At 43.3% G+C, this 27944-nt stretch overlaps 1 protein-coding gene across 2 annotated transcripts in view; it reads right to left on the bottom strand.

Annotated features, from left to right (window-relative positions):
- ADAMTSL3 (ADAMTS like 3) overlaps positions 1–27944 on the bottom strand; it is a 538572-nt gene that overhangs the window by 44961 nt on the left and 465667 nt on the right. For both annotated transcript variants that reach the window (XM_040414069.1, XM_040414070.1), the window contains 2 exons: positions 13117–13299; positions 4781–4897 (listed from right to left, as the gene is read on the bottom strand). In XM_040414069.1, coding sequence (XP_040270003.1) covers positions 4781–4897; positions 13117–13299 — 300 coding nt within the window. The remainder of the gene's footprint in view (positions 1–4780; positions 4898–13116; positions 13300–27944) is intronic.

Here is a 27944-nt window from a genome sequence, read left to right as displayed (position 1 = left end):
TGGCAGTAGCAGCAGCATGAGGAGACCACAGAGTGGCAAGGTGACATATTGTGCAGATGGCAGCAGCAGGATACCACAGAGTGGCAAGGTGACATAGTGTGGTTATGGCAGCAGCATGAGGAGACCACAGAGTGGCAAGGTGACATAGTGTGGAGATGGCAGCAGCAGCATGAGGAGACCACATAGTAGCAAGATGACATCATGTGTAGATGGCAGCAGCAGCATCAGGAGGATACCACAGAGTGGCAAGGTGACAGTGTGGAGTTGGCAGCAGCATGAGGAGACCACAGAGTATCAAGGTGACATAATGTAAATATGGCGGCAGCAGGATACTACAGAGTGGCGAGGTGACCTAGTGTGGATATGGCAGCAGCATGAGGAGACCACAGAGTGGCAAGGTGACATAGTTTGGAGATGGCAGTAGCAGCTGCATCAGGAGACCACAAAGTGACCCAGTAACAGAGTGGGGCGGTGGGTGGCAATACCAGTACCTGCTGACGAAGGTGAGTGAAATAAGGAGCACTTGGAATCAGATGTATGGCATTAGGCGGGTTGCAGCATCAGAGTAGTAGCTGAGGCAGGTAGCCAGAAGAAACCGGTCTCTGTTATCAAAGTGTTGGTGTGGCACCATGGATGATCTAGTCTGATGCATCAGGAATTGGTGGTTGGAAATCCTGGCTGATCCACGCCTAATTTTATCTTGACAAAGGTCAGTCTCTCCACATTTTGGGTGGAAAGGCGAGTTCTCCTCGGGGTAACTATGGCCCCCGCTCTGATGCCACACTACAGGTTGTGCAGAACAGATTTTCCAGGGAAAACTCTGCTAGTTGCGGCCACAAATCCAGTTTGGCTACCCAGTACTCCAGCGGATCTTCAGTGTTGGGTGGCAGGGTGCTGTCCAAGTATGACACCCCCTGCTGGATCAGGTCCTGCTCCAGGTCTACCTGCTGCTGCTGGTGAGTAGTTTCTTCACAATGCGGTTGAAAAAAGCTACTCATCAGCGACTCTAGACTCAGGCTGCTGCTGATTGAGCTGGTACTTCTCCTGCCACCCCACCCCTCCCTAGCAGCCATGGCAGTGGAATGTGAGTGCAGAGGGGCCGCCCGTTCAGACCTGCGAGAGGATGGACGATGATGCAGATAGGTAGCGTCCAAATGACTACATAGGATGTCTCTGTAGTAGGTCAGTTTGTCCTCCCTCTCAGTGGGTGTAAAAAAGGCCCCCATTCTGGACTGGTAGCGAGGGTCCAACAAGGTGGAGAGCCAGAAGTCATCCCTCTGCCGAATGGTGACAATTCGGCTGTCACTACGCAAGCAAGTGAGCATGCATCATGCCATTTGTGCAAGTGACTCGGAGGGACTCCCTGCCTCCATCTCCACTGCATACTGCCACGGTGTGTCCGGGTCCTCTGTCTCATCTTCCTCATTGCCCTGTAGCTCCCCTGGCTGCTCGTGCTCCTCCTCTCCTGTCAGCTGAGTAGATAAACCACCCATTTGGCTACACATTGCCTGTGCTCCAATGTCCCCCTCCCCATCCTCCTCCTCCTCTTCCAGTTCAGCCCCCACAGGGCTCATGTGGTCATGAGATTGAGGTGCCACGTCTCCTGTCCCCGACCAGCCATAGTTACCAGCATTTGTTCCAGGACATAAAGCAGTGGAATGACGTTGTTCATCCCGTAGTTCTGGCGAATGACAAATAACATGGCCTCCTCAAAGGGCCTGCACAAATGGCAGGTGTCACGCATGAGCTGCCACTAGCTGACATTGAAGTTACATAGTGGAGTACTCCTATCCGCTTGCATCATCAAGAAATTGTTGATGGCCTTTCTCTGTTCATATAGTTGGTCCAACATATGGAGGGTGGAATTCCGGGTGGAAACGTCACATATCAGCCTATGTTGGGGGATGCCGTTCTGCCGCTGCAGCTCAAGGAGGGTGTGCTTTGCGGTTTAAGAGTGGCTGAAGTGCATGCAAAGTTTCCTGCCCAATTTTAGGATGTCTTGAAGTTGGGTGAAAGACTTCAGGAACCGCTTGACAACCATATTGAACACGTGTGCCATGCAGGGCACATGGCTCCGCCTTCCTTGACGCAGCGTCGACACCATGTTCTTCCCATTGTCGGTCAGCTTACGGAGCACTTCCTCCCCTGTGTGACTCCGTTCGCCAAGGCAATCCAGGTGCAGAACAGCGTGACACCGCCGAGCCCTGCACACATGGTATGCTGGAGGGGCACTGTGACTTGTCCCTGCAGTGGAGGCTGAGGACACGGTGGAGGATGAGGAGGCAGAGGCAGACATTGTCGCAGGACTAAGGGCGTGACAACGTGGAGGCGGAAGCGGAGTGACCTGGCCAAGTTGCTGGTGTGGCTGTGCAGGAACTACATTCACCCAGTGGGCTGTAAAATACATGTACTGTCCCTGACCATAGTTACTGCTCCACACGTCGGCGCTGCCGTGCACTTTGGCAAACACCGACAGGCTCACGGACTGGCCCACCTTCTGTTCTACATATTTGTGCAAGGCTGATACTGCCTTTTTCACAAAGAAATGACGGCTTGGGACTCTCCACCTCGGCTCGGCACAAGCCATCAGTTCTCTGAAAGGTGCAGAGTCCACCACTTGGAAAGGGAGGGACTGCAGCACCATCAACTTGGACAGGAGCACGTTCAGCTTCTGCGCCGTTGGATGTGTGCACGCATACTGCTGTCTCTTGGCAATCGCTTCGGTTATCGATTGCTGACGGAATGACTGAGGATTAGGAGGAGGAGGAGCATCTGGACCAACAGACAGCTCCCTTCGGCTGAGGAGACCTGACTGGCTGAAACCGGGTGCGTGCCACTGAGTGATGCAGCCGTAGCTGCGGCAGGCTGGACCACCCAATCGGAGCCACGGTTCTCCTAAGCCACTGCATGGCGACACTACATATGTTGATGCAGGGCTGTAGTGCCAACATTGCCACACTTCACCTTCTGCCCACATATTCTACATGTGGCCACGTTAACCTCCTCTGGCAGCTTAATAAAAAACTGCCATACTGCCGAGTAGGTGATTTTCCCCCCAACAGTCCGCACTGACTGACTGCTACCGCCGCTGCCTCCGTGAACCCCTGCACCACTACTTCCCGGGCAGGTATGCTGCTGCGAAGCAGGTGGTCTACCCCGGGCACGTTTGGCTCCCAACCTGCAACTGCTGCCACCCTGCTGACTCCCAGCCATGCTACCACACAGCTGGCTCAGCCGCTGCCTCACAGGCAAGCTGCCACCCTCTTCTCCTGATGACTATGAAGCCCCTTCTGCACCCGGCTCCCATGTGCGATCGGCTACATCATCATCAAGTAGTGTCTGCACGTCACTGATGCCCTCCTCAACGGTCTCTGGGTCAGGAGCCTGACCGCTCGCAACACAAGCTCCTGCGCCACTCTCCTCATCACAACTTGCCGCCTAGCGGAGGAAGCGGCGGATGTCTCATCCAGATCTTGGCTGGGCAGTAGCTGTGGACTATCCTCTAGCAGCTTGTCCTCGCTGTATAGTGAAGCTGAGCCCACAGCATACAATATTTCTGTGGCTGATGGAACAGCAAAGGACAGAGGTAGTTTGTGGACAGGTGAGGGCACAGGGCCTGCTCCCGGGCCATGCCAACTAAGGGTTGTGTCTGACGAACCCACCGACTGTTGGCCAAGTGTCTGATGTCACTTGGGATGACGTGGATGACAGAGTTAACCAATCAAGAACCGCTGGGTTGCTCGTCAAGACACAACCGCTAGATGACACCGGGAGCACAGGCCTCTCGCTGCAACTCCTGCTGCCATGCCCCCTTACTCTGCTACGACCTCTGCTTGCATCCAAAACATTCAGGTCTCTGCCACTCATCTGTGCATGGCCTGGCACTTCTCTGCCTGACTTACTTGTAGCTGAACTACACAAATTAAACGGTAATTAAATCAACCCTAAAAGCGACTAATATATTTTTATTTTTGAACTAAAATAGTCCACTAAACACTTTTACAACAATTAACTGCAGAAATGCAATGAGAATATATTTTTCCTGTTGTACTGAACTACGCCCCTATATGCTTTCAACAGAAATAAATGCAGAAGTGAAATGCATATATATTTTTCTTGTCGTACTGAATAAGATACTAAGATATAAGCCACTAAAGGCTTTTCAACATAACACTTGCAGCCCAATAACAAAAAGCTGCAATGACAGATCTGTCTAATGACTATTTTGATCCCCAAATAATCGTTCCCTGCACTTGTAAATCACTTTCCTATCAATGTCTTTAGCGCCTTTTTTTTCCACAATCGTTTTTCCACTTGCTGTCATTAGCCTCTTCACACGTCTGTCCCTGCAGTCTGAATGCTGGAAAATGGCAGAATCTAAAATGGCTGCCGTATTTATAGGGCTGTGACATCACAGGGATGGTTGGCTGCTGATTGGCTGTATACAGGCATGTCAATCTGGGTGATTCCGCCTTCCCAGAGTTCCTTGCCCCATGTCATCAGTCCTCACACATGTAGCCGTTATCTTAGGAAAATTGAAATTCGTTACCACGAAGCGCGAGGAAATTCGTATTCGTTGCTAATCAAATTTTTACTGAAATTCGGATAGAATTCCACTTCGTCAGCTTCGATTCGCTCACCTCTAGTAGACACACTTGAATTTTCCGACTTTCGGTGTAATTTGTTTATAATATGAAGGTACATGCACAATACTATTTAATACTTATCTAAAATGTGATATATATATCAACATATTAATATATAGTAGAAGAGGATTTACCAATACGTAAAATGTCTCCGAGTTTACCCACAATGCTAGTTCCAAATGTAGATGCCATTAGAACACGTCTTTTGGCTTTTTGGGTCTGCTCCTCTGTAGAGCTGTACATTTTCTTACCTATAATGACAAAATTCATATACTGTAGTTAATCTCTTTTAGCCACTGTAATTCTATATCTTCTATAATACAGATGTATGTCACCCAGAAGACACAGCAACAGTTAAACGGGTTTTCCATATTGATGACCTATCCTTAGGAAAAGTCATCAATATCTGTCAAGTGGGAGTCCAACTCCCGGCACTATTTGAGCACCACAGCCTCTTCCTAGAACAGTGACATCACGTTCATCGGTCACATGGCCTAGACGCAGCTCAGTCTATTCAAGTGAATGGACCCGGGCTGCAATACAAAGCACAGCCACTATACAGTGTGCTTGGTAAGGTGCGAGGAGGCTGGAGTGTTCACTGGAGCACCACAGCCTCTTCAAATGGCTGACCAGGAGACCCCCATCAATCTGATATTGATGACCAATCCTAAGCATTGTGACTCTTTTCATCATATTTAACTCCCTTTAATAAGTTCTGCCTTGTCTTCTTGAACAAATCCATGTGCTGTTTGGAGAGTATAAGGCTACCTGTTTAGGTGATAGTTTGTGGGAAATAGTAGTATGCAAGTAACTTAAAGGGGTTGTCCAATGAAAAGTATTCTACAGTTTTCAAACCAGTACCTGGATGTGAATACTTTTGTAATTGCATGTAATGTAAAAAATTTTGCACAGCCACTAAGTTATTGGGACAACATATTAAAAATTATTATAAAAGTTTAGTTACTCTTTAAACCTAACACTTGTCTAGAAAAGTTACTCCAGTTTTCCTACTCCACCCTCCTCCTGGAGTAAGATTGCAACTTTTAAAAAAAAGTCTCAATGATAAATCTGGAGAGAAGCTTATAAACCCTTTCAAGACCAAGCCATTTTTCACCTTCGTGACCAGGTCTAATTTTGCAAATCTGACATGTGTCACTTTATGTGTTATTAACTTTGGAATGCTTTTATTTATCCAGGCTATTCTGAGATTTTCTCGTGACATCTCGTACTTGATGTTAGGGGAAAATTTGGGTTGATATGTTTTTCCTTTATTATAAAAAATCCCAAATTTACAGAAAATTTTGAAAACATGTACATTTTCTAAATTTGAATTTTTATGCCTTAACCGCTTGCCGCCACGCTAACGCCGAAAGGCGTCATTGCGGCGGCTCCCCCAGGCTACGCTAACGCCAATAGGCGTCATCTCGCGTGAGCCGAGATTTCCTGTGAACGCGCGCACACAGGCGCGCGCGCTCACAGGAACGGAAGGTAAGACAGTTGATCTCCAGCCTGCCAGCGGCGATCGTTCGCTGGCAGGCTGGAGATGTGTTTTTTTTAACCCCTAACAGGTATATTAGACGCTGTTTTGATAACAGCGTCTAATATACCTGCTACCTGGTCCTCTGGTGGTCCCCTTTGTTTGGATCGACCACCAGAGGACACAGGTAGCTCAGTAAAGTAGCATTAAGCACCACTACACTACACTACACCACACCCCCCCCATCACTTATTAACCCCTTATTAGCCCCTGATCACCCCATATAGACTCCCTGATCACCCCCCTGTCATTGATTACCCCCCTGTCATTGATTACCCCCCTGTAAAGCTCCATTCAGACGTCCGCATGATTTTTACGGATCCACTGATAGATGGATCGGATCCGCAAAACGCATCCGGACGTCTGAATGAAGCCTTACAGGGGCATGATCAATGACTGTGGTGATCACCCCATATAGACTCCCTGATCACCCCCCTGTAAAGCTCCATTCAGATGTCCGCATGATTTTTACGGATGCACTGATAGATGGATCGGATCCGCAAAACGCATCCGGACGTCTGAATGAAGCCTTACAGGGGCATGATCAATGACTGTGGTGATCACCCCATATAGACTCCCTGATCACCCCCCTGTAAAGCTCCATTAAGATGTCCGCATGATTTTTACGGATGCACTGATAGATGGATCGGATCCGCAAAACGCATCCGGACGTCTGAATGAAGCCTTACAGGGGCATGATCAATGACTGTGGTGATCACCCCATATAGACTCCCTGATCACCCCCCTGTAAAGCTCCATTCAGATGTCCGCATGATTTTTACGGATGCACTGATAGATGGATCGGATCCCCAAAACGCATCCGGACGTCTGAATGAAGCCTTACAGGGGCATGATCAATGACTGTGGTGATCACCCCCCTGTCATTGATTACCCCCCTGTAAAGCTCCATTCAGATGTCCGCATGATTTTTACGGATGCACTGATAGATGGATCGGATCCGCAAAACGCATCCGGACGTCTGAATGAAGCCTTACAGGGGCGTGATCAATGACTGTGGTGATCACCCCATATAGACTCCCTGATCACCCCCCTGTCATTGATTACCCCCCTGTCATTGATTACCCCCCTGTAAAGCTCCATTCAGATGTCCACATGATTTTTACGGATCCACTGATAGATGGATCGGATCCGCAAAACGCATCCGGACGTCTGAATGAAGCCTTACAGGGGCGTGATCAATGACTGTGGTGATCACCCCATATAGACTCCCTGATCACCCCCCTGTCATTGATTACCCCCCTGTCATTGATTACCCCCCTGTAAAGCTCCATTCAGACGTCCGCATGATTTTTACGGATCCACTGATAGATGGATCGGATCCGCAAAACGCATCCGGACGTCTGAATGAAGCCTTACAGGGGCATGATCAATGACTGTGGTGATCACCCCATATAGACTCCCTGATCACCCCCCTGTCATTGATTACCCCCCTGTAAAGCTCCATTCAGATGTCCGCATGATTTTTACGGATGCACTGATAGATGGATCGGATCCGCAAAACGCATACGGACGTCTGAATGAAGCCTTACACGGGCGTGATCAATGACTGTGGTTATCACCCCATATAGACTCCCTGATCACCCCCCTGTCATTGATCACCCCCCTGTCATTGATCAACCCCCTGTCATTGATCAACCCCCCTGTCATTGATCACCCCCCTGTCATTGATCACCCCTCTGTAAAGCTCCATTCAGACATTTTTTTGGCCCAAGTTAGCGGAATTATTATTATTTTTTTCTTACAAAGTCTCATATTCCACTAACTTGTGTCAAAAAATAAAATCTCACATGAACTCACCATACCCCTCACGGAAACCAAATGCGTAAAATTTTTTAGACATTTATATTCCAGACTTCTTCTCACGCTTTAGGGCCCCTAGAATGCCAGGGCAGTATAAATACCCCACATGTGACCCCATTTCGGAAAGAAGACACCCCCAGGTATTCCGTGAGGGGCATATTGAGTCCATGAAAGATTGAAATTTTTGTCCCAAGTTAGCGGAACGGGAGACTTTGTGAGAAAAAAATTAAAAATATCAATTTCCGCTAACTTGTGCCAAAAAAAAAAAATTTCTATGAACTCGCCATGCCCCTCATTGAATACCTTGGGGTGTCTTCTTTCCAAAATGGGGTCATATGTGGGGTATTTATACTGCCCTGGCATTCTAGGGGCCCCAAAGCGTGAGAAGAAGTCTGGTATCCAAATGTCTAAAAATGCCCTCCTAAAAGGAATTTGGGCACCTTTGCGCATCTAGGCTGCAAAAAAGTGTCACACATCTGGTATCTCTGTATTCAGGAGAAGTTGAGGAATGTGTTTTGGGGTGTCTTTTTACATATACCCATGCTGGGTGAGATAAATATCTTGGTCAAATGCCAACTTTGTATAAAAAAAATGGGAAAAGTTGTCTTTTGCCAAGATATTTCTCTCACCCAGCAGGGGTATATGTAAAATGACACCCCAAAACACATTCCCCACCTTCTCCTGAGTACGGGGATACCAGATGTGTGACACTTTTTTGCAGCCTAGGTGGGCAAAGGGGCCCATATTCCAAAGAGCACCTTTCGGATTTCACAGGTCATTTTTTACAGAATTTGATTTCAAACTCCTTACCACACATTTGGGCCCCTAGAATGCCAGGGCAGTATAACTACCCCACAAGTGACCCCATTTTGGAAAGAAGAGACCCCAAGGTATTTCGTGATGGGCATAGTGAGTTCATAGAAGTTTTTATTTTTTGTCACAAGTTAGTGGAATATGAGACTTTGTAAGAAAAAAAAAAAAAAAAATCATTTTCCGCTAACTTGTGACAAAAAATAAAAAGTTCTATGAACTCACTATGCCCATCAGTGAATACCTTAGGGTGTGTACTTTCCGAAATGGGGTCATTTGTAGGGTGTTTGTACTGTCTGGCCATTGTAGAACCTCAGGAAACATGACAGGTGCTCAGAAACTCAGAGCTGCTTCAAAAAGCGGAAATTCACATTTTTGTACCATAGTTTGTAAACGCTATAACTTTTACCCAAACCATTTTTTTTTACCCAAACATTTTTTTTTTATCAAAGACATGTAGAAATATAAATTTAGAGCAAAATTTCTATATGGATCTCGTTTTTTTTGCAAAATTTTACAACTGAAAGTGAAAAATGTCATTTTTTTGCAAAAAAATCGTTAAATTTTGATTAATAACAAAAAAAGTAAAAATGTCAGCAGCAATGAAATACCACCAAATGAAAGCTCTATTAGTGAGAAGAAAAGGAGGTAAAATTCATTTGGGTGGTAAGTTGCATGACCGAGCAATAAACGGTGAAAGTAGTGTAGTGCCGATTTGTAAAAAAGGGCCTGGTCTTTAGGGGGGTATAAACCTGTGGTCCTTAAGTGGTTAAAGGCAAATAGTGATACCTCATTAGATAGTTTTTACTTAAAGGGCTTCTGTCACCCCACTAAACCGTTTTGTTTTTTTTTGTTTAATAATAATCCCTACACTGCGATCTCTGCATACATAAGTAAAATAATAATTTTTGTTCAGTAGAATTTGATAAAACGCTTTTTTTATAATATGTAAATTACCTTGCTACCAGCAAGTAGGGCGGCTACTTGCTGTTAGCAACCGTATCCTCCGATCCTATTGACGCCCCCTCCGCATTGTGATTGACAGGGCCAGGGAACGGAATCGTTCTCTGCTGGCCCTGCCTGTTTTCATTTAATATCTGGCACCTGCGCCGCGGCCGTACCTATCTTCAATCTGCGCAGGCGCACTGAGAGGCGCCGATGACGTCACATCTACACCCGGCGCAGGCGCATTGAGGAGCGAGCGGCCGAGTGAGTGGCCGCCTCTCAGTGCGCCTGCGCAGATTGAAGATAGGTACGGCCGCTGCGCAGGCACCAGATATTGAATGAAAAAAGGCAGGGCCTGCAGAGAACGATTCCGTTCCCTGGCCCTGTCAATCACAATGCGGAGGGGGCGTCATTAGGATCGGAGGATGCGGCTGCTTCCAGCAAGTAGCCGCCCTACTTGCTGGTAGCAAGGTAATTTACATATTATAAAAATAGCGTTTTATCAAATTCTACTGAACAAAAATTATTATTTTACTTATGTATGCAGGGATCGCAGTGTAGGGGTTATTATTAAACAAAAAAAAAAAAAACGGTTTAGTGGGCTGACAGAAGCCCTTTAAGATTCCCTATATGTCTACTTTATTTTGGCATCATTTTGAAAATTACTATTTACTTTTTTAGGACGTTAGAAGGCTTAGAATTTAAGAAGCAATTTTTTAAATTTTCTTTAAAATTTTCAAAGACCAATTCAGTTCTGAAGTCACTTTGAGGTCAATATATAATAGAAACCATTCATAAGTGACCCCATTTTAGAAACTACACCCCCCAAATTATTCAAAACTGGTTTTACAAACTACTTAACCCTTTAGGTGTTCCACAAGAATTAAAGGAAAATTGAGGTGAAATTCACAATTTTCAGTTTTTGTGCAGAGTATTAATTTTAATCCAATTTTTCCTATAACACAGCAAGGGTTAAAAGCAAAATGAACCTCAATATTTATTACCCTGATTCTGCAGTTTACAAAAACACCCTATTTATAGCTATAAACATCTGTATGGGCACAAGGCAGGATTCAGGAAGAAAGAAGCAACATATGGTTTTTGGAGAGCAGATGTCGTGTCATATTTGAAGGCACACTAGGGCACCCCTACAGTAGAAACCCCCAAAAAGTGACCCCATTTTGGAAACTACACCCCTCTTATAACTCATTAAGGGGTTTACTGACCACTTTGTCCTCACAAGCGTTTCATAATATTTAGAAATACTTGGCTGTGAAAATGAAAAATTTTATTTTTTTAAAAGAAAAAGTCCCTTAAAGCCAAATTTTTCATTTTAACAAGGAATAACAGTAGCAAATGCACCCCATAATTTGCTACCCATTTTCTCCTGAACACGGCAACACCCCATATGTGGTGGTAAACTGCTGTATGAGCAGACGGCAGAATTCAAAAGGAAAGGAGCGGCATCTGCATTTTCTAACATGGAGTTTGCTGGAATAGATTTTAAGGGCAATAGCTTTTTTATTTTTTTGTTGACTGAGCTGGGGGCTCATGTTTTGCGGGATGGGCTGTAGTTTTTAATGGTACCACTTTTTTATAAAAAATTTTTAATGAGGTGAAGTGGGCTAATATTGCAATTCTCCCAGTGTTTTTTATTTTTATTTTTTATGAGGTTCTCCACGTGGTATATTCGATAAGATACTTTTATTCTGTGGGTTGATATGGTTATGGCGACACCAAATTTGTATTGTTTTTTTCATGTTCTATGACTTTTATATCATAAAAACAGCAATTCTGCCATTGTTTTTTTATTCTGTACAGCGTTTACAACGCAGGATTAGTACCATAATCATTTTATAGATCAGGTCATTACGGATGTGGCGATACCAATTATGTGTAGTTTATTATATTTATTACTTCTTATAAATCAGCGGATATAGGAAAAGGCAATTTATAATATTTTTAATTTACATATATATATATTTTTTTTTTTCAAACTATTTTTTATCAAGTCTCACTTGGATCTTTAAGATTTAGTGGGGCTGATCGCTGTACTATACTACTTTGAAATGCAAGAGCATTGCAAAGTATAATACTATCAGTTTTAGGGCTCATTCACACGACAGTGGTTTTGTTGTGCATCTGAGCCGCATTTTTTGCGGCTCGGGTGCCGACCCATTCACTTCAATGGGGCCGCAAAAGATGCGGACAGCACTCCGTGTGCTGTCCACATCCGTTGCTCTGTTCCGTGGCCCCGCAAAAATTGGAAACTATCGGGCCGCTGCCATCGAAGCAGCCCAATGGTTGAGAGAGGGAGCCCCCTCCCTCTGTTAACCCCTTGGATGCCGCTGACTATGGCATCTAAGGGGTTGCAACAGAGTGTCAGCATACAGCTGACACTCGCTGCTGATGGCGACTGCTCAGGAACGGAGCCACCGCTATCACATACAGCAGGGGGACCCCATCAGGGGCAGTGGGCACAAATGGGGGCAGGGACGGAATGTAGGGGGTACGGCCAGCATGGAGGGGGCATGGATGGGGCACAGCCAGAACAGAAGAGGCACAGCCGGGACATCAGGGGCACGGCATGAGACATCAGGGGGCACAGATTGTAGCAGGAATCAGCTGATGCCTGATTTCAGGCTTTTTTTTGTCCGTGATCATTTATGGACTGTTGTTTCAACTGTAGTGAATTTTCGTGGTTTTGATTAAGTTCAAATAGTAACATATTTTACCATGTGTCAAACATTTACCGCAAGTGGCTACTTGATGGTATACCCCATGCGGTCAGCAGCTGTAAGCATCAGAACATGTTTTACATGCAGTCAACCACACGGAAATCAGGTGCAGTCATCACTGACAGGCTATTCTATGTATAGTGGATAACTTGAGATTACCGGAATAGGCCTTAAATATAAAATGCCAACACAAAACTTTTTTTTTTTGGTAAAAACATATGAAATGAGGATTAACCAAGCCATGGTAACAGTGCATTGTCAAAGGAGAACATTGTTAAAATTTGCTAAGGAGAAGCAGAACTCAAAAGAATAAGCTGACCGTAAACTTTAAAATGGGTGGTTAGCATTTCATTAGCTTGCACATGTAAAGTACAGTACAATACCAGGATAATGAGCTGGAGGAGACACCAGACAGACGTCATGCTCAAACCACACGCTGGACTAAAGGTTACAGTTCTGAAAATAATTCAAAGCTGCCTTTTTTCATTAAAATTAGGAATTTCGAAAATAAAGGCACAACATTTTGCTACAGGAATGCCATAAAAAGTGATAGGATTATAAAACCTCACCACACACTAGCTCATAACAGAAGAATGCAGTTACAGATCTTGATACGAACCAGATAAGTGCAGAGCAGACATTGCTACTGTTTTTCCAAGAGCGTTTGTTGCAATGCACATGTACGTTCCTTCACTTTCCCCTGTGATGTTTGTCAGCAGTAGAGAACCGCTTGGAAGGACAAATGAGTTATTTGGCATTGGGAAGTCTTTCTTCAGCCAATTTAGTTTCGGATATGGTGAACCTATGTAGAGAAGAGCAAAAATTGATGAGATGTGTGGTCATACGCAATGATCCCAGATCTATGACCAAGAAATCTTAGTGATACAATTTACTTTGAAGGGTAGCAGAAACCTTCTGTGTGCTCAGCACACCTGTCTCCTCTATATCCTCTATACCATCAATGGTGGTCAAACATACATAGTCTCATATTTGGGTTGAAAAAAGGTACAGTTCCATCAAGTTCAAATTTTCCTGATAAACTATAGTACATTAAAGGGAACCTGTCACCAGGATTTTGTGCATAGAGCTGAGGACATGAGTTGCTAGATGGCTGCTAGCACATCCGCAATACCCAGTCCCCATAGCTCTGTGTGCTTTTATTGTGTACAAAAAACGATTTGATACATATTCAAATTAACCAGAGATGAGTCCTGTACGTGAGATGAGTCAGCGACAGGACTCATCTCTGGTTAATTTGCATATGTATCAAATCGTTTTTTTTACACAATAAAAGCACACAGAGCTATGGGGACTGGATATTGCGGATGTGCTAACGGCCATCTAGCAACCCATGTCCTCAGCTCTATACACAAAATCCCGGTGACAGGTTCCCTTTAAATGTGTTATATGGGAGTAGAATATTGATGACCTACTCTCCAGATAGGTCATCAATATCTCATTGGTGAGGGGTCTAACTTCTTATACCCCTGCTGATCAGCTGTTTGAAGAGGAAGTGGAGCTACAGTAAGCATTGCAGCCTCCTCACAGCTTACCAAGCACAGTGCCGTATATCGTATAGTGGCAATGTGACTGATGAACATGACCTCACTGGTCTAGGAAGAGGCCACAGCACTCACTGGAGCACTATGTCCGCTACATACAGCTGATGTGGAGTTAGGAGTCAGGCCCTCACAGATCAGATATTGATGACCTATCCCGAGGATAAGTCATTAATATTCTACACCCAGGAAGTGTTTCGTTTTAGTATCTGCCATTACTACCTCTACAAATTGAGCATTCCACATTTGACTACTCTAACTGTAAAGAACCCTTTCCTAAAGAATACAGTATATACAGTAAAGTCCTTGAAAAAAAAAATCACATGCCAGTTATTTGTACTGTTCACATATATTTATACATGCAAATGAGATCACAGACCTTTCCCATCACATCTCATTTAATAAGCTGGTTGCCTGCCTTTGAACCCTCTCTACCTATCCTCTATCCTTTTTAAAATGTGCAGCCCATAACTGAATCCCATATTTGAAATGTGGTTTTAGAAGGGATTTATAGAGAATAAAATTACTTTGGGATCACGTTATTATCTGTTTTTATACACCCTAAAATCTCATAGTATTCGCTTTTGCAGCTGCTGCTTGACACTGAGTACTTGGTCCTCAAGATACCCTGACAAAGTATCTCTGATGTATGCAGTTATATGCTAAAGGGCCTAATGTTACTCTATGGATACTTTTGGTGTATGTACCAGGAGCATTTCCTGAAACATTTGCCAAACATACAGCCTGTATACAATGTGCACATATCCTTAGGGCTCATGCACACGAACATATTTTCTTTCAATGTCCGTAAAAAAAAATAATTGTGGACCGCAAAATACATACGGTTGCGTGCATGAGCCCTCAATTATCTACTGTTGGTAGATTATGAGGAGCGGATTGGCCACCTCTATTCTATACCCTTTGCCTCCTCAATAACTTGAGCTTTTTAAAAATTTACTTTCCTCTCGAGACCTTCTGCCTCCTCAATACCCTATACTTCAAGACACTTTGCATTTACCGTACTCTTGGCTGATCACTACCCTCTTTTCTTTAATGCCCTCTGCCTCTTTTATACCCTCTCCTGCCCAGTTTATCACAAAGATTCATCATTTTCACATCTGTTTTCACTGATAAACCGTTATTTTATATTTATTTTTAGGTGACAGGTGACTTGACATTAGACTGTTCAGACTTTAGGAAAATCACAAAAAGTTATATATTTGTTCATAATGCTAATGAGCGCCGTATTTTTCTAGATGGTGTGACATGGCCAAGTTAGATAGACATCACATAGTTATAATAAGGAAAAAGCAACCTTCAATTAAACTGGTGTTTTTAGATCTTGGCCTTTAAACGTTTTGATATGAGCTGGCAGTTTTTGAGATTTTTTTTTTACAAAGATCTTTTTTATGAATGCTATAAAGCTTATCCAAGAGAAACACTCAGTGAAAGCTATGTTCATATTTATACCACATGTGTTGACTGAAAAGCATTTGGCTGTAAAAATGAAACACAAATCAGGCCGCAAATGCTGTAAATATTTCCCAGCTCCTGCAGCCTGGATCTCATAGGCGATGACTTACAATAACAGGACAAATGTTATTACCAAATGTGAAAATACAACAACATGCAGACCAAGGGGGACCGGAGCCTTCTGGTTGTGGGGATGAATGGCGAAGAACTGCTTTATGGCATGCATGCAATTCTCATATTTGTCAATTGCAAAAAACTCTTGACAGAAAGGGCTGAAAAAAGTTATTATTATTATTGGTAGGGTCAAACACACATAATAAAGGTCCCCATTCAAGAACAGCTTATGAGCCCTGTAAGGAGTGGTCCTTTTACAGAAAATGGAGGATCTTTTTACCCCATGGCTACCCACTCTACGATGGTGGAAGTAATCAGGGAAACACAGTTTTAACTTAAAGGGGTTACCCAGCTTTTACTATTGATGACATGTCCTCAGGATAGGTCATCAATATCAGATGGGGGGGGGGGGGGGGTCCTACACCTGGCACCTCCACAGATCAACTGTTTGAAGAGAAGGCAGGGAGAAGGAAATCTGAGAAGAAAGTCCAATGTCAGGGCAGGCAGCAAAGGGTCAAAATGGTCAACAGGCTCAGGTCAGGTTAGGCAGAATCATGGTGGTTCCTAACCACTTCCACTTTGCAATAATACCACTTACAGTTGATGGTGGAATATCTAGAAAGGAACAAAGTTCAAAAACTGACTTTTTGCAGTGGTGGCATCCTATGAGAGGACCACTCTGGATTCAATAAGCTCATTACAACAACTCATTCTTTCAAAAATGTTTGTAAAGGTATACTGCATGGTTACGTGCTGGATTTTATACACCTGTGGCAAAAGCAATGAATGAAACACCTGAATTCAATGATTAAGTGGTGGGTCCCAATACCTTTGTCCATATAGTGTAGCTATCAATCAACGCTAGGAGGACAGGAGGGGCCCACTGCTCATGAATATCAGTGCCAGGCTTCAGCTGTGGGTGATAAAGTGTGATTTTTTTTAAAAACAATATCAAGATCACCTGTAAGTGATACATGGATGGAATCAGGGTGTCTGTGACTACATCATGTTGGCCTCAGATCTGGCAGCATAAACCTAGCGACAGATTCCCTTTAACATATTTAAGGCTGCTGACAAATTAGTACGTTTGATTGCCTAATAATTAATTACTATAGAAAACTTTGTAAAAAAATTTTTTATACCTAAATGACAAAAAAAAATCAACAATTAAAAACTCAGAAGATGATGGGTCACCTGATTCAGATGATGTGATATTGCTATACTTGTCTAGGAAAACTAATAAGGGCCTTTCCTATAAGCTAATGGGCCAATGAGGTTAACTATCTGAAACATATAAAAATAATTCTGAAAGGCGACTCTTTTTAACCAGGAAAATGTTGTGCTCATATGGTACTACTGAATGGTCCTTAGGGAAGACACTCTGGTACAGACTCATCTGAACTAAGTGACAAACCGACGGTATGGAAGGCAGGCTCATTCCTTCCTGAGCATCTATGCTTCACCCCCTTTTAACCTTCATAGTTGTGCGTTCTCCTCCCTTCCAGTACTTCCTGCTCTCAGTTCCATCTCTCTGCTTGTTGTTTGCTTGTTCTTTTTGTTGTTTACAGTCCCTTCCCTAAATTGTGCGATGACTACTTTGTAGACTTATTTCCCATTGATTCTGAACTGCTGACTTGTTTGTACCTCTCTTATGTAAATTGTTATTGATGTTCTTCACCACATGTTCCCGGGGCACAGTTAGGGTTTTTGATCTGCCAAATTCCTGATGTTTTCCTTCTGCCAAAATATTTGCAATAGCAATCTAACAAACATCAGAAATAGGCACTAGAACTACACAGCTCAGTCCACTGTATGTAGTGGATGGAGCTGGTTACTGCAGCGATACTCCCATTCACTTCAATGAGAGTGGCGCTGCAGTAACCCTCAGTGTTGGACCGGGGTTACTAAGGCCCACCATAAAAAAAAATGTCCCAAGTCCTATATCATCAATAAAGTCTAAAAGGTTTTCAATGAAAGAAATATACCCTAGTGCCAAGTGATAAGCCCCAAATGCAGATCTAAATGTTTTTTTTCTCCTGGACCTTTGGCGCCCACTATGGCTTCAGAGACTGGGCCCACCAGAGGATCCTCCGATACCCTGGTGGTTCAGTCTAACACTGGTAACCAGCTCCGTCCACTACACACAATGTATGGAGCTGTGTAGTTTCGATGTCTGTTTCCCCCGCCAGAGCTACTGCAGAACAGCTGATTGGTGGGAGTGGAGTGTATGGACCCCCACAAATCAGATACTGATGGCCAATCATAAGGATGCTCCATCAATACCAAACTACTGGAAAACCCCTTCAATATATCAGGTTAAATTAAACTACACCATGGAAAGACACAATATTAAATGGCTCTATTTTTTGGTTACCGCATGATAAAGAAGCCTCTCAGCTATAAAGCCAAAATGTAAAAAAACAGGACAATATTGTTTCCAATGTTTAGATTATCTATCCAGGTTTCCTTTTTGACATGAATAACAGATATCATAAGTACTAATAATGATTGATGTTTTTTCAAGTGCCCACAGCATGCCCCCTGAAACAGAACATTTATAATTGCCTGCTCCATGGCACTCGGGTCCTCCACGCTGCCTCCAGTGTCTCCATCGTCTGGTCCATGCACTGATTACATCTGGTTGGCTATGGGCATGATCACATGCACCACTCCAGTCAATGATTGGCTTCAGCAGCGATGTTACCACAAGCAGCACGTCACTGCTGAAGCCAGTCATTGGCTGGAGAGGTGCCAGTGTCCATGCCCATAACCAGCTGGATGTAAATAGTGCGGACCCATAACGTGGAGAAAGCAGAAGCAACGGGGAATAACAGAGTGGCATGGAGTAAGTAAGTATGAATCTTCTGTTTCAGGAGTCAGGCTGTGGGCACTTCATAAAAAATCATTAGTTCCGGAAAACCCCTTTAAGGCACTTGTGGTTTATTTCATGTACTTATCAGTTTTGTGTATTTCTTTGATCTTCATGGGGAAGTGTGTATATTTTTATACACTTTTATCAATCATGGGCTATGCTTGGGCAAGAGAACATTTCTTTAACCAACAATAACACATCATAGCAACCAATCAGATTTCACCTTTTATTGTTTGGTGCTCCTTTGTAAAATGAAAGGATCAATCTGATTGGTTGCTATGGGCAACTATGGCAGTTTTACTTTGCACCAGTTTTGATAAATCTCCCCCTCAATCTTTTAAGATTTACGCAAAGAGGAAACATCTAGGAAGAAAATATTACATGGACATGTGCAGTGTATTTCAAAGGCATGTGGGAGATCCCCCTGCAAACAGGAAAATTCTAATTCATGAAGTCGAAAGACGATAATGACTCCTAAATGCTCCCTATGAAAAGTTCATGTATTTTTTAGGATTCTTGCATAAACAGAGGTGTTTCACGCAAGTCTGACAGAGTGTCTTTTATGCAGTGGCATCAAAAAAAAACTTGTTTAAAGGAATAGACAATTTGATACCCTTGGTGAAAAAAGAAGCCTTGTTTGTGTCCAACACACTGAGTAAATTATTAAAGTGCGGTTTATTCTTGCAAAAATATTATTCCCTAATGTTCCTGTAATATTGCCAAGGTCACTGAGAGGTTGGTGTTAGAAACTCAAGCTAGGTGCATTTTTCACACTAAATCTGGGTTATTTATAATAAGCAACACGTGGATTGCTATCAGGTCGGTGTGAACGGTGTGGACAGTGATAATTACCATGCAACTGTATTGATGGCAAAATTTAAATCTCTCTCTCTCTGTAAGAATGTATAAATAGCCTAATTAATTTTTTACTTAAAGGAGTTGTCCAAGTTAAATAAAAACTTGTGCAGTCCCTGGAAATGTGCTAAAATAGCACAATGAGCCATTTCTACGGCTTTTCTCCCTTGCTGCTTCCAGCAATAAGCTTCCCTGCCGCTTATGTCATCATTCTGGCTGCAGCGGTGACATTCTGTGCCCCAGGTCATTGTGCAGCCAATCACTGGCCTCAGCTGTATATGGGATGTCACTGCTGAGGCCAGTGATTTCCTGCATTGGTGATGTTCGTGTAGAACGGACATGTCCTATATTAGGCCAGACAGACCCCGTTGACATCAATGGGACCGTTTTTTTGATGGCTGTTCAGACAGGAGTGTACCTGTCTAATGGCCATTGAAAATGGTACAAAGAACCTTTCATGGTTTAAAACAAAAAACAAAAAACCCTCACCTCATCCATCTAAATGCACGGGAACACTCCTCACTGGATGCAGGATGAAATGACCTACAAGGACCTGCAGGTGCTTTCCTGTGAGGAGCGAGTGTCCCTGTGCATTCAGATGGATGAGGTGAAGCAGAATAGGGGCAACAGGTGGCATTAATAATACTAGTAAGGACATTATTAATATGGTGGGGGCCACTAATGGAGGCATTATTAATACTGGGGGCCACTAAGGGAGGTATTATTAATACTGTGGGCCACTAAAGGAAGCATTATTAATACTGGGGGCCATTAATAGGGGCATGAATAATACCAGTAGGGCACTAAAGGGGGCATTAGCAATACTGGGGGCAACTAATGGGAGCATTAATCATACTGGGGGCATTGTGGGGGACATTATGTATATGAAAGGCACTGCAGTGGTTGGCATTTAAAAAAAAAGAAAGAAAAAAAAAGCCAATTGAATTTGTCAGTCTTTAACAGCTATTAAAAACGGACAGACAGAAAATGGATACAAAAATGGTTAAAAAATAGCCAGGAAAAATGGATAGTGTGTCAGTCGTGTGAATGTAGCCTAACAGGGGAAACTAGTAAAAACAAAGCAATTGTAAAGGTTGGCGCTGCCCACGAGAACCAGAAAAATTATACAAGTGTGGTATCGTTGTAACCGTATTGACCTGGAGAATGAAGATAACAGGTCAATTTTACCGCATAGTGTACAGTGTAAAAAATAAATAAAATAAAAACATTTTTCAGAATTGCGATTTTTCCCAATTCTACCCCATTTTAAAAATAAATTCCCACTTCCTACTACATGGTATGCAACCATAAATTGTGCCATTAGAAAGTACAACTTCTCCCGCAAAAACTAAGCCCTCATAAGGCTATGTGAATAGAAAAATAAAAAAGAGCTATGGGAAGGTGGGGAGCGAAAGACGAAAAGGCAAAAAAGGAAAATCCCAGGGTCCTCAAGTGGTTAAAGTGCAACTACTATGGTATATTGCAGGGTGTAGACAGTCCATAGTCAACACTCTCTTCTACCTACAAATATTTGCATCCTAAAAGTTTTTTTTTTTTTGTTACCACATCAAGTGTAAAGCAATTTGTGACATTAGGCACACATTATGTAATACTGGGTTTAATAAACCAGAAGAAAGGCAATTTCTTTGCCAAAGGTTCATCCTTATTTCATGTAGAACACTTACCGCGTGCCATGAATAAACATTACAAGAATCCACTGCTTTGCCTGATTGCTGCCTTTCATCAATCTTAAAATAAATGCTTTCAGAGTGACTGCACTTCATGGCAAAAAGAGGGTTAATAACACCCCGTGATTCACTTAGGCCAGTCATAAACATTCCTATGCTGTGATCATTTTTGATAGCACATATTTTTCTCTAGGAAAAAAAAAGTACTTTGAAGTCAGACTCTCAAGTTAACTGAAGTTAAAATCTCTAAGGGAGTATATATTTTTGTACTTGACTTTTGAAGGATGGCAGAGCTCATGACAGAAGGGAGATTAAAGACTTGTTGATAAACTGTAAAGAGAGAAGACAGTAGGGAGATATATCACTTTTCTCAGCAGGGAATATTTTAGATTTTCAGGAAGGTTCAGTAGAATATAATTCGAAAATCTTTGCCTTGTATAAATGAAGGTGAAACAGTACAGCTGTCTGGTGGCAAATGAAGAGCTTCCAATTTGGACAGTGCTGGTGGCATAAGCTCAATGTCTCCAATGCTTGATCAGGATTGGACTGGTCCACCAGAGAACCAGAGAATCCTCTAGTGGGCCCCAAAAGTCCAGAAAAAAAACATTTGGCTTCCTTTAGAAATAATCACTTGCCACTTGGGTCTATTTCTTTGATTCAAAACTTTTTATAACTATGAGGTGATATAGGGGTTGAACCTAGAACCTTAGCTTCTAGTGGGCCCAGGGAATCCTTGTAAATTATATTGCACTCTGCTACATAAACATACAGATATGAGTCTATTGTAGACTAGAGTATTAAAAGTCACTCCAAGGACATTCCATGGACAAGTAATAAGAAATAAAACTTTGAACTGACTATTAAGATTAGGAAAAGGGTTGTCCAATTTTTGATAATTTTTTGACTCCAAGCAATCAGCTGTAATTTGTCGGTGGAATCTGGGAACAACTATTTCACACCCCTTGCCACCACAACAGAGAGGAATTATTGCAAATGGTTGCAAAAGAAGAAAAGTTAAGCAATTCACCAGGCACTAGTGCTCCTGTAAAGTGCTCTATTTTCAGTCCAAACTAGACCACCAGTCCCAGTCTAGACAGTCCTTCTGTCGTTTCTTATGTGAAGAAGGGGTTATCCCCAAAATGTGTTATAGTTGGACTGATTCTCTGTTAAAGAAAACATGGTCCTGTATTCTTCTTTTGTAACATTTCCTGCATCCCCAGACTGGTATGGCTCCTGAAGACGAAACCATTGGCACCTTCAGCATGTTACAATACGGATTATACAAACACACAGGCCCAGATTCAATCCAAAACATTGTATAAACTTAGACAGGCGGTGTAGACCTGCACCAGATTTATTGCACTGGTTCAGGCTGGATAATAAATCTGGTGCAGGGATAGACACTTTTCTCTGACTTTATACCAACTATTGGTTGGCTTACTTTGAGGCAGATATTTACCCCAGAATTGTTGACCATTTTGGAAAAAAGTGTAGACACCGTAAATGCACCAAATTGCACCAAAATTGGTCCACTTTTTATACATATTTGTGGCACAAACATATCAGTAAATCTGGGCCTCAGTTCTGACTCTATATAAACAAATAAGGTAAGCAATAGTTTACAATAATACAGAATGTCATGCTTTGAGACGCTCTACTTTTTTAGAGCAAAACTCCTGAAATAGAGATGTTCTTTGTAGCCCCTTCTTTCCACTCTAGCTTATAGATTAGGATTCTGAATGGGATACCTTCCCCTCTCAGAATATTGGCATTTCTAAACCAAACAAGAATGTAATGTCTAATAAATGATAAGAACATAGTCCTACCACTTTACAAATTGCTAGTCAGACCACACATGGAGTACTGTGTACAGTTCTGGGCTCCTGTAAACAAGGCAGACATAGCAGAGCTGGAGAAGGTCCAGAGGAGGGCAACTAAAGTAATAACTGGAATGGGGCAACTACAGTACCCTGAAAGATTATCAAAATTAGGGTTATTCACTTCAGAAAAAAGACGACTGAGGGGAGATCTAATAAATATGTATAAATATATCAGGGGGCAGTACAGAGATCTATCCCATCATCTATTTATCCCCAGGACTGTGACTGTGACGAGGGGACATCCTCTGCGTCTGGAGGAAAGAAGGTTTGTACACAAACATAGAAAAGGATTCTTTAAGGTAAGAGCAGTGAGACTATGGAACTCTCTGCCTGAGGAGGAGGTGATGGTGAGTACAATAAAGGAATTCAAGAGGGGCCTGGATGTATTTCTGGAGCGTAATTATATTACAGGCTATAGCTACTAGAGAGGGGTCGTTGATCCAGGGAGTTATTCTGATTGTCTGATTGGAGTCGGGAAGGAATTTTTTATTCCCCTAAAGTGGGGAAAATTGGCTTCTACCTCACAGTTTGTTTGTTTTTTGCCTTACTCTGGATCAACTTGCAGGATAACAGGCCGAACTGGATGGACAGATGTCTTTTTTCAACCTTATGTACTATGTTACTATGTAAATACACCGGTTGTTGCAGAACCTGTTTTGGACTGAATGACCAGCACAATGCTCTCGTCTCCTCTATACTTAAAGGGAATCTGTCAGCAGTTTTATCCTGCTAGGTTTTAAAAGCTCGAGCGCCTGCCAATGAGTCCCCATACTCATGAGCTCACAGCTGTCCCCACCCACCTACCTCTGATTGACATATAAATCAGCAGCAGGTGGGTGGGGAAAGCAGCGAGCTCATGAATATTCTCGACTTGTTCTGCATGCACTGGAGATGTTTAGCATAAGATTTTACCAAAATGGCGGAGTCAATTAAACAAAGTGACCTACCATCTTGCTAAGGGGATTTGTCACTAGTTTATGTTAGTTATGAGACCATAAAACTTGTGACAGATTCCCTCTAAAGTGAAACTGTCATTTCAGTTTACTTTTAATATAGTGTAGGGACAGGGATGTTTGTAGTATATTTTAAGTAAAGCTGTTTCTTTGTTCTAGAAAACAGGGTGTAAAGAGTCTTCTCAGCTAAGTTCTAACTGAGCATTGCTAAGGAGAGTCTGTATTCAGTTCCTCAGAGTACTGAAGACACCCATGTGTAACATACAGAGACTTCCAGCTGTTTCTTGCCATATCCCCTAAATATCACTGCCATCACCCTGCTTATCTGACTTGTTACATACACACACGTCTTCAGCTCTCAGTAAAACACTGAAGACTTAAGACAAAATCTCCTTAGCAATGCTCAATTAAAGCTGTGCTAATCTTTACACCCTGTTTTCTAGTACAAAGAAACATCCTTCCCTAATAAAGTGTATTACAAAAATGTTTCACATACCTGCTCCTACACTATATTAAAAACAAACTGAAACGACAGCTACACTTTAAGAGAAGGGAGAGCAACACCTAAGGTATCTATTAGGATTTTTGTCTTTCCTAATATTATTGACAAAGCTGATGAATTTATCATCTTAAGGCCTCTTGCATACAAACGTTTATGTTCCGTTTTTTTGCGCTCCGTATACGGACCGTATACGAAACCATTCATTTCAATGGATCCGCCAAAAAAACCAAAAGGTACTCCGTATGCCTTCCATTTCCGTATTTCCGTTCCGTTCAAAGATAGAACATGGCCTAATATTGTCCTCATTATGGACAAGGATAGTCCTGTTCTATCAGGGGCCAGATGTTCCGTTCCGCAAAAAACGGAATGCACACGGACGTCATCCATATTTTATGCGGACCGCAAAATACTGAAAAAGCCATACGGTCGTGTGCAAGAGGCCCAATACTATTTATTGCATAATGAAGACAAGCAGTCATTATGGTGGAGTGGGCATATGTTGGCACTTCCACTAACTGTGCCTTTTTGAGAAATGACAACAGATGACAGCATGAAAAAGGAAAATGGGCGAAGTGCATGCTGGAATAGTGAAGGCGCCAGCAGGGCTGCAGGGCACAGAGATCACATGATGTAAAGGTGATCATCTGCATGAAAGCAAACTATGAAGTGACATTCACAGGAAATAAGGCTTCAGCTGTCTAGAGCCTCATTCACACATCTGTGCTCAAATGCGTGAAAAGATGGTCAGTAATGCATGAAGAATCCGTGTGTGCTTCATGTGTCCGTTTTTTGCTGTCAGTGTGTCATCCGTGTTGCACTGACACTGTGCAGCTGAAAAATAATTTTCAAACCATCTCTTCCTAATGATCCATGAAACACGGAGGGCATCTGTTGCCTCCGTGGTTTTCACGGACCCATAGACTACAATGGACATGATGGATCCATAAACACGGAGTAAATACAGCATGCTTCCACACTAAAATCACGGATCCGTGGACTGTGCTAAAAAAGTGATGTCTAAATACACACATTCACATGAATTAGTACGTGTGCTGTCTGTGGAGAACACGTACAGGACACGTACTTGGAACACCGATGTGTGAATGAGGCTTAAGGCTGGGTTTGGAAAGAAAGGATACAAAAGTGCAGTACACTACACTTTTCTATCCAGAATCCAGTAAAAAAAAAAGTATATATATATTTTTTTTAACAATGGAACGGATTGCATCCCTCAGAGCCATCCCTTTAAAGGGAGTCTGTCACCACAATTTGCCCTTATAGACCACTTGCATAGCACTGTAGCATAACCTCTTACGTCATCCACTGTACTGGCCGATATCCCGCCCGCGCATGCGCACTGCATGGAATGATGCTGCTGCCCACAATGGTCATCACAGTGCGCATGCGCCGGCGGGATATCGGCCAGTACACTGGATGGCCTAAGAGGCTTACAGGGCGGGCCAAGCAACAGGCTGGGGAGGGGTTATGTGAGAAGAAGGAAGAGCGGCCTGGGCACTTACAGCCCGAACGCTGCCCCTGGGCACTTGCGAGCCCTCATTTACATATGAATAAAACTCAGTTTTTGCCCCTGGTGAACATCCAAACAAAAAGACGGTACCATTTGACTGATCTATAGTTATGCTACAGTGCTATGTGAGTGGTCTATAAGGGCAAATTGTGGTGACAGACTCACTTTAAAGTATACCTTTTTTTGTATACATTACTGATAAAACAAAAAGCTTTTCTCTGGCTTAGGCCTCTTTTACACTTGCGTTGTCCGGATCCGGCGTGTACTCCACTTGCCGGAATTACACGCCGGATCCGGAAAAACGCAAGTGTACTGAAAGCATTTGAAGACGGATCCATCTTCAAAATGCGTTCAGTGTTACTATGGCAGCCAGGACGCTATTAAAGTCCTGGTTGCCATAGTAGGAGCGGGGAGCGGTATACTTACAGTCCGCGCGGCTCCCGGGGCGCTCCAGAATGACGTCAGAGCGCCCCATGCGCATGGATGACGTGCCATGCGATCACGTGATCCATGCGCTTGGGGCGCCCTGACGTCACTCTGGAGCGTCCCGGGAGCCGCACGGACGGTAAGTATACTGCTCCCCCGCTCCCCGCTACACTTTACCATGGCTGCCAGGACTTTAGCGTCCCGGCAGCCATGGTAACCATTCAGAAAAAGCTAAATGTCGGCTCCGGCAATGCGCCGAAACGACGTTTAGCTTAAGGCCGGATCCGGATCAATGCCTTTCAATGGGCATTAATTCCGGATCCGGCCTTGCGGCAAGTCTTCAGGATTTTTGGCCGGAGCAAAAAGCGCAGCATGCTGCGGTATTTTCTCCGGCCAAAAAACGTTCCGTTCCGGATATGAAGACATCCTGATGCATCCTGAACGGATTTCACTCCATTCAGAATGCATTAGGATAAAACTGATCAGGATTCTTCCGGCATAGAGCCCCGACGACGGAATTCTATGCCGGAAGAAAAGAACGCAGGTGTGAAAGAGCCCTAATGCGCCCAGTTGCACCCCAAAATATATGGCTGTCTGACCATCATAAAGAATAAAAGCAGCTAACAGTAAGAGTAGTACGGTGGTGCGTTTTGACTTGGTTTTGGGTTTTATCCACACATTTCAAGCCTTCCAATACAGCACAGATTGAGGTCTTGCATTCTAGCAATCCATCTGTTATATAAAACGACATAATGCTGCACACATCTGGGAACCAAGTGTTTCTCCTCTACCTAATGACTTTGAGCAGTGTATACATGCTTAATGTAAATCCAGACTCTGGACAAGGCTCCTGTGTGTTGATGGGAATTTAAATCTGAAAACATTAGGTATGTAAGCATATTTTTATGTAAAGTGCGCACGCAACACAACTCCAGTTTGTGTTCAGTTTCCCCCTTCCACACAATGCTGAAAGCTAACATCTGTCACTACAATATTCCTAAGTGGAACTAACATCCTGAATTACAAATTTTTTAATATGTATTGGTATGTTGTGGTGCAGGATGAATAGTGTATAGGAGGGTGTAACAGTCTTTTCCTATTAGCAATATTTACCTGTTTGCATATTATACCCTGGGACTGGGAAATGTAAATGGTAAAATCTTCCTCCCTCTAAGAAAAAAGCCACGCTGAGAATTACCATTTGCCGTTTATGTCAGGACCAGCTGAACATTGACTGTGTATGGTTGTGTGCTGACTTTTCCAGAAGGTAGATGTTGGCGCAAAGAAGGTTTGGGAACGTTAAATGTCACCTCTGGCATACAAGTGTATAGGGAGGTTGGGAGGAATAGCTGTCAGCTGAATGAGATTTCAGCTGGCAGCTATCTAATGTGGCTGCCTTAACTTCTCCACGCATTATCACGTACATGTACGTGATGATATGCGAGGTTATGTATGGAGCGGGCTGCTGCAGTGTGCCCATTCCATACACAGCAGGTGCCAGCTGTACAATACAGCAGGCACCCAGCCGCACTGATGGGGAACGGCGATCATGCTGAACCCCATCATTTAACCCCTCAGATGCCGCAATCGCAGCATC

The sequence above is a fragment of the Bufo bufo genome, chromosome 1 (genome assembly GCF_905171765.1).
Source record: "Bufo bufo chromosome 1, aBufBuf1.1, whole genome shotgun sequence".
NCBI classification, from domain to species: Eukaryota; Metazoa; Chordata; class Amphibia; order Anura; family Bufonidae; genus Bufo; species Bufo bufo.
This window is presented reverse-complemented; position numbering and strand designations above follow the sequence as displayed.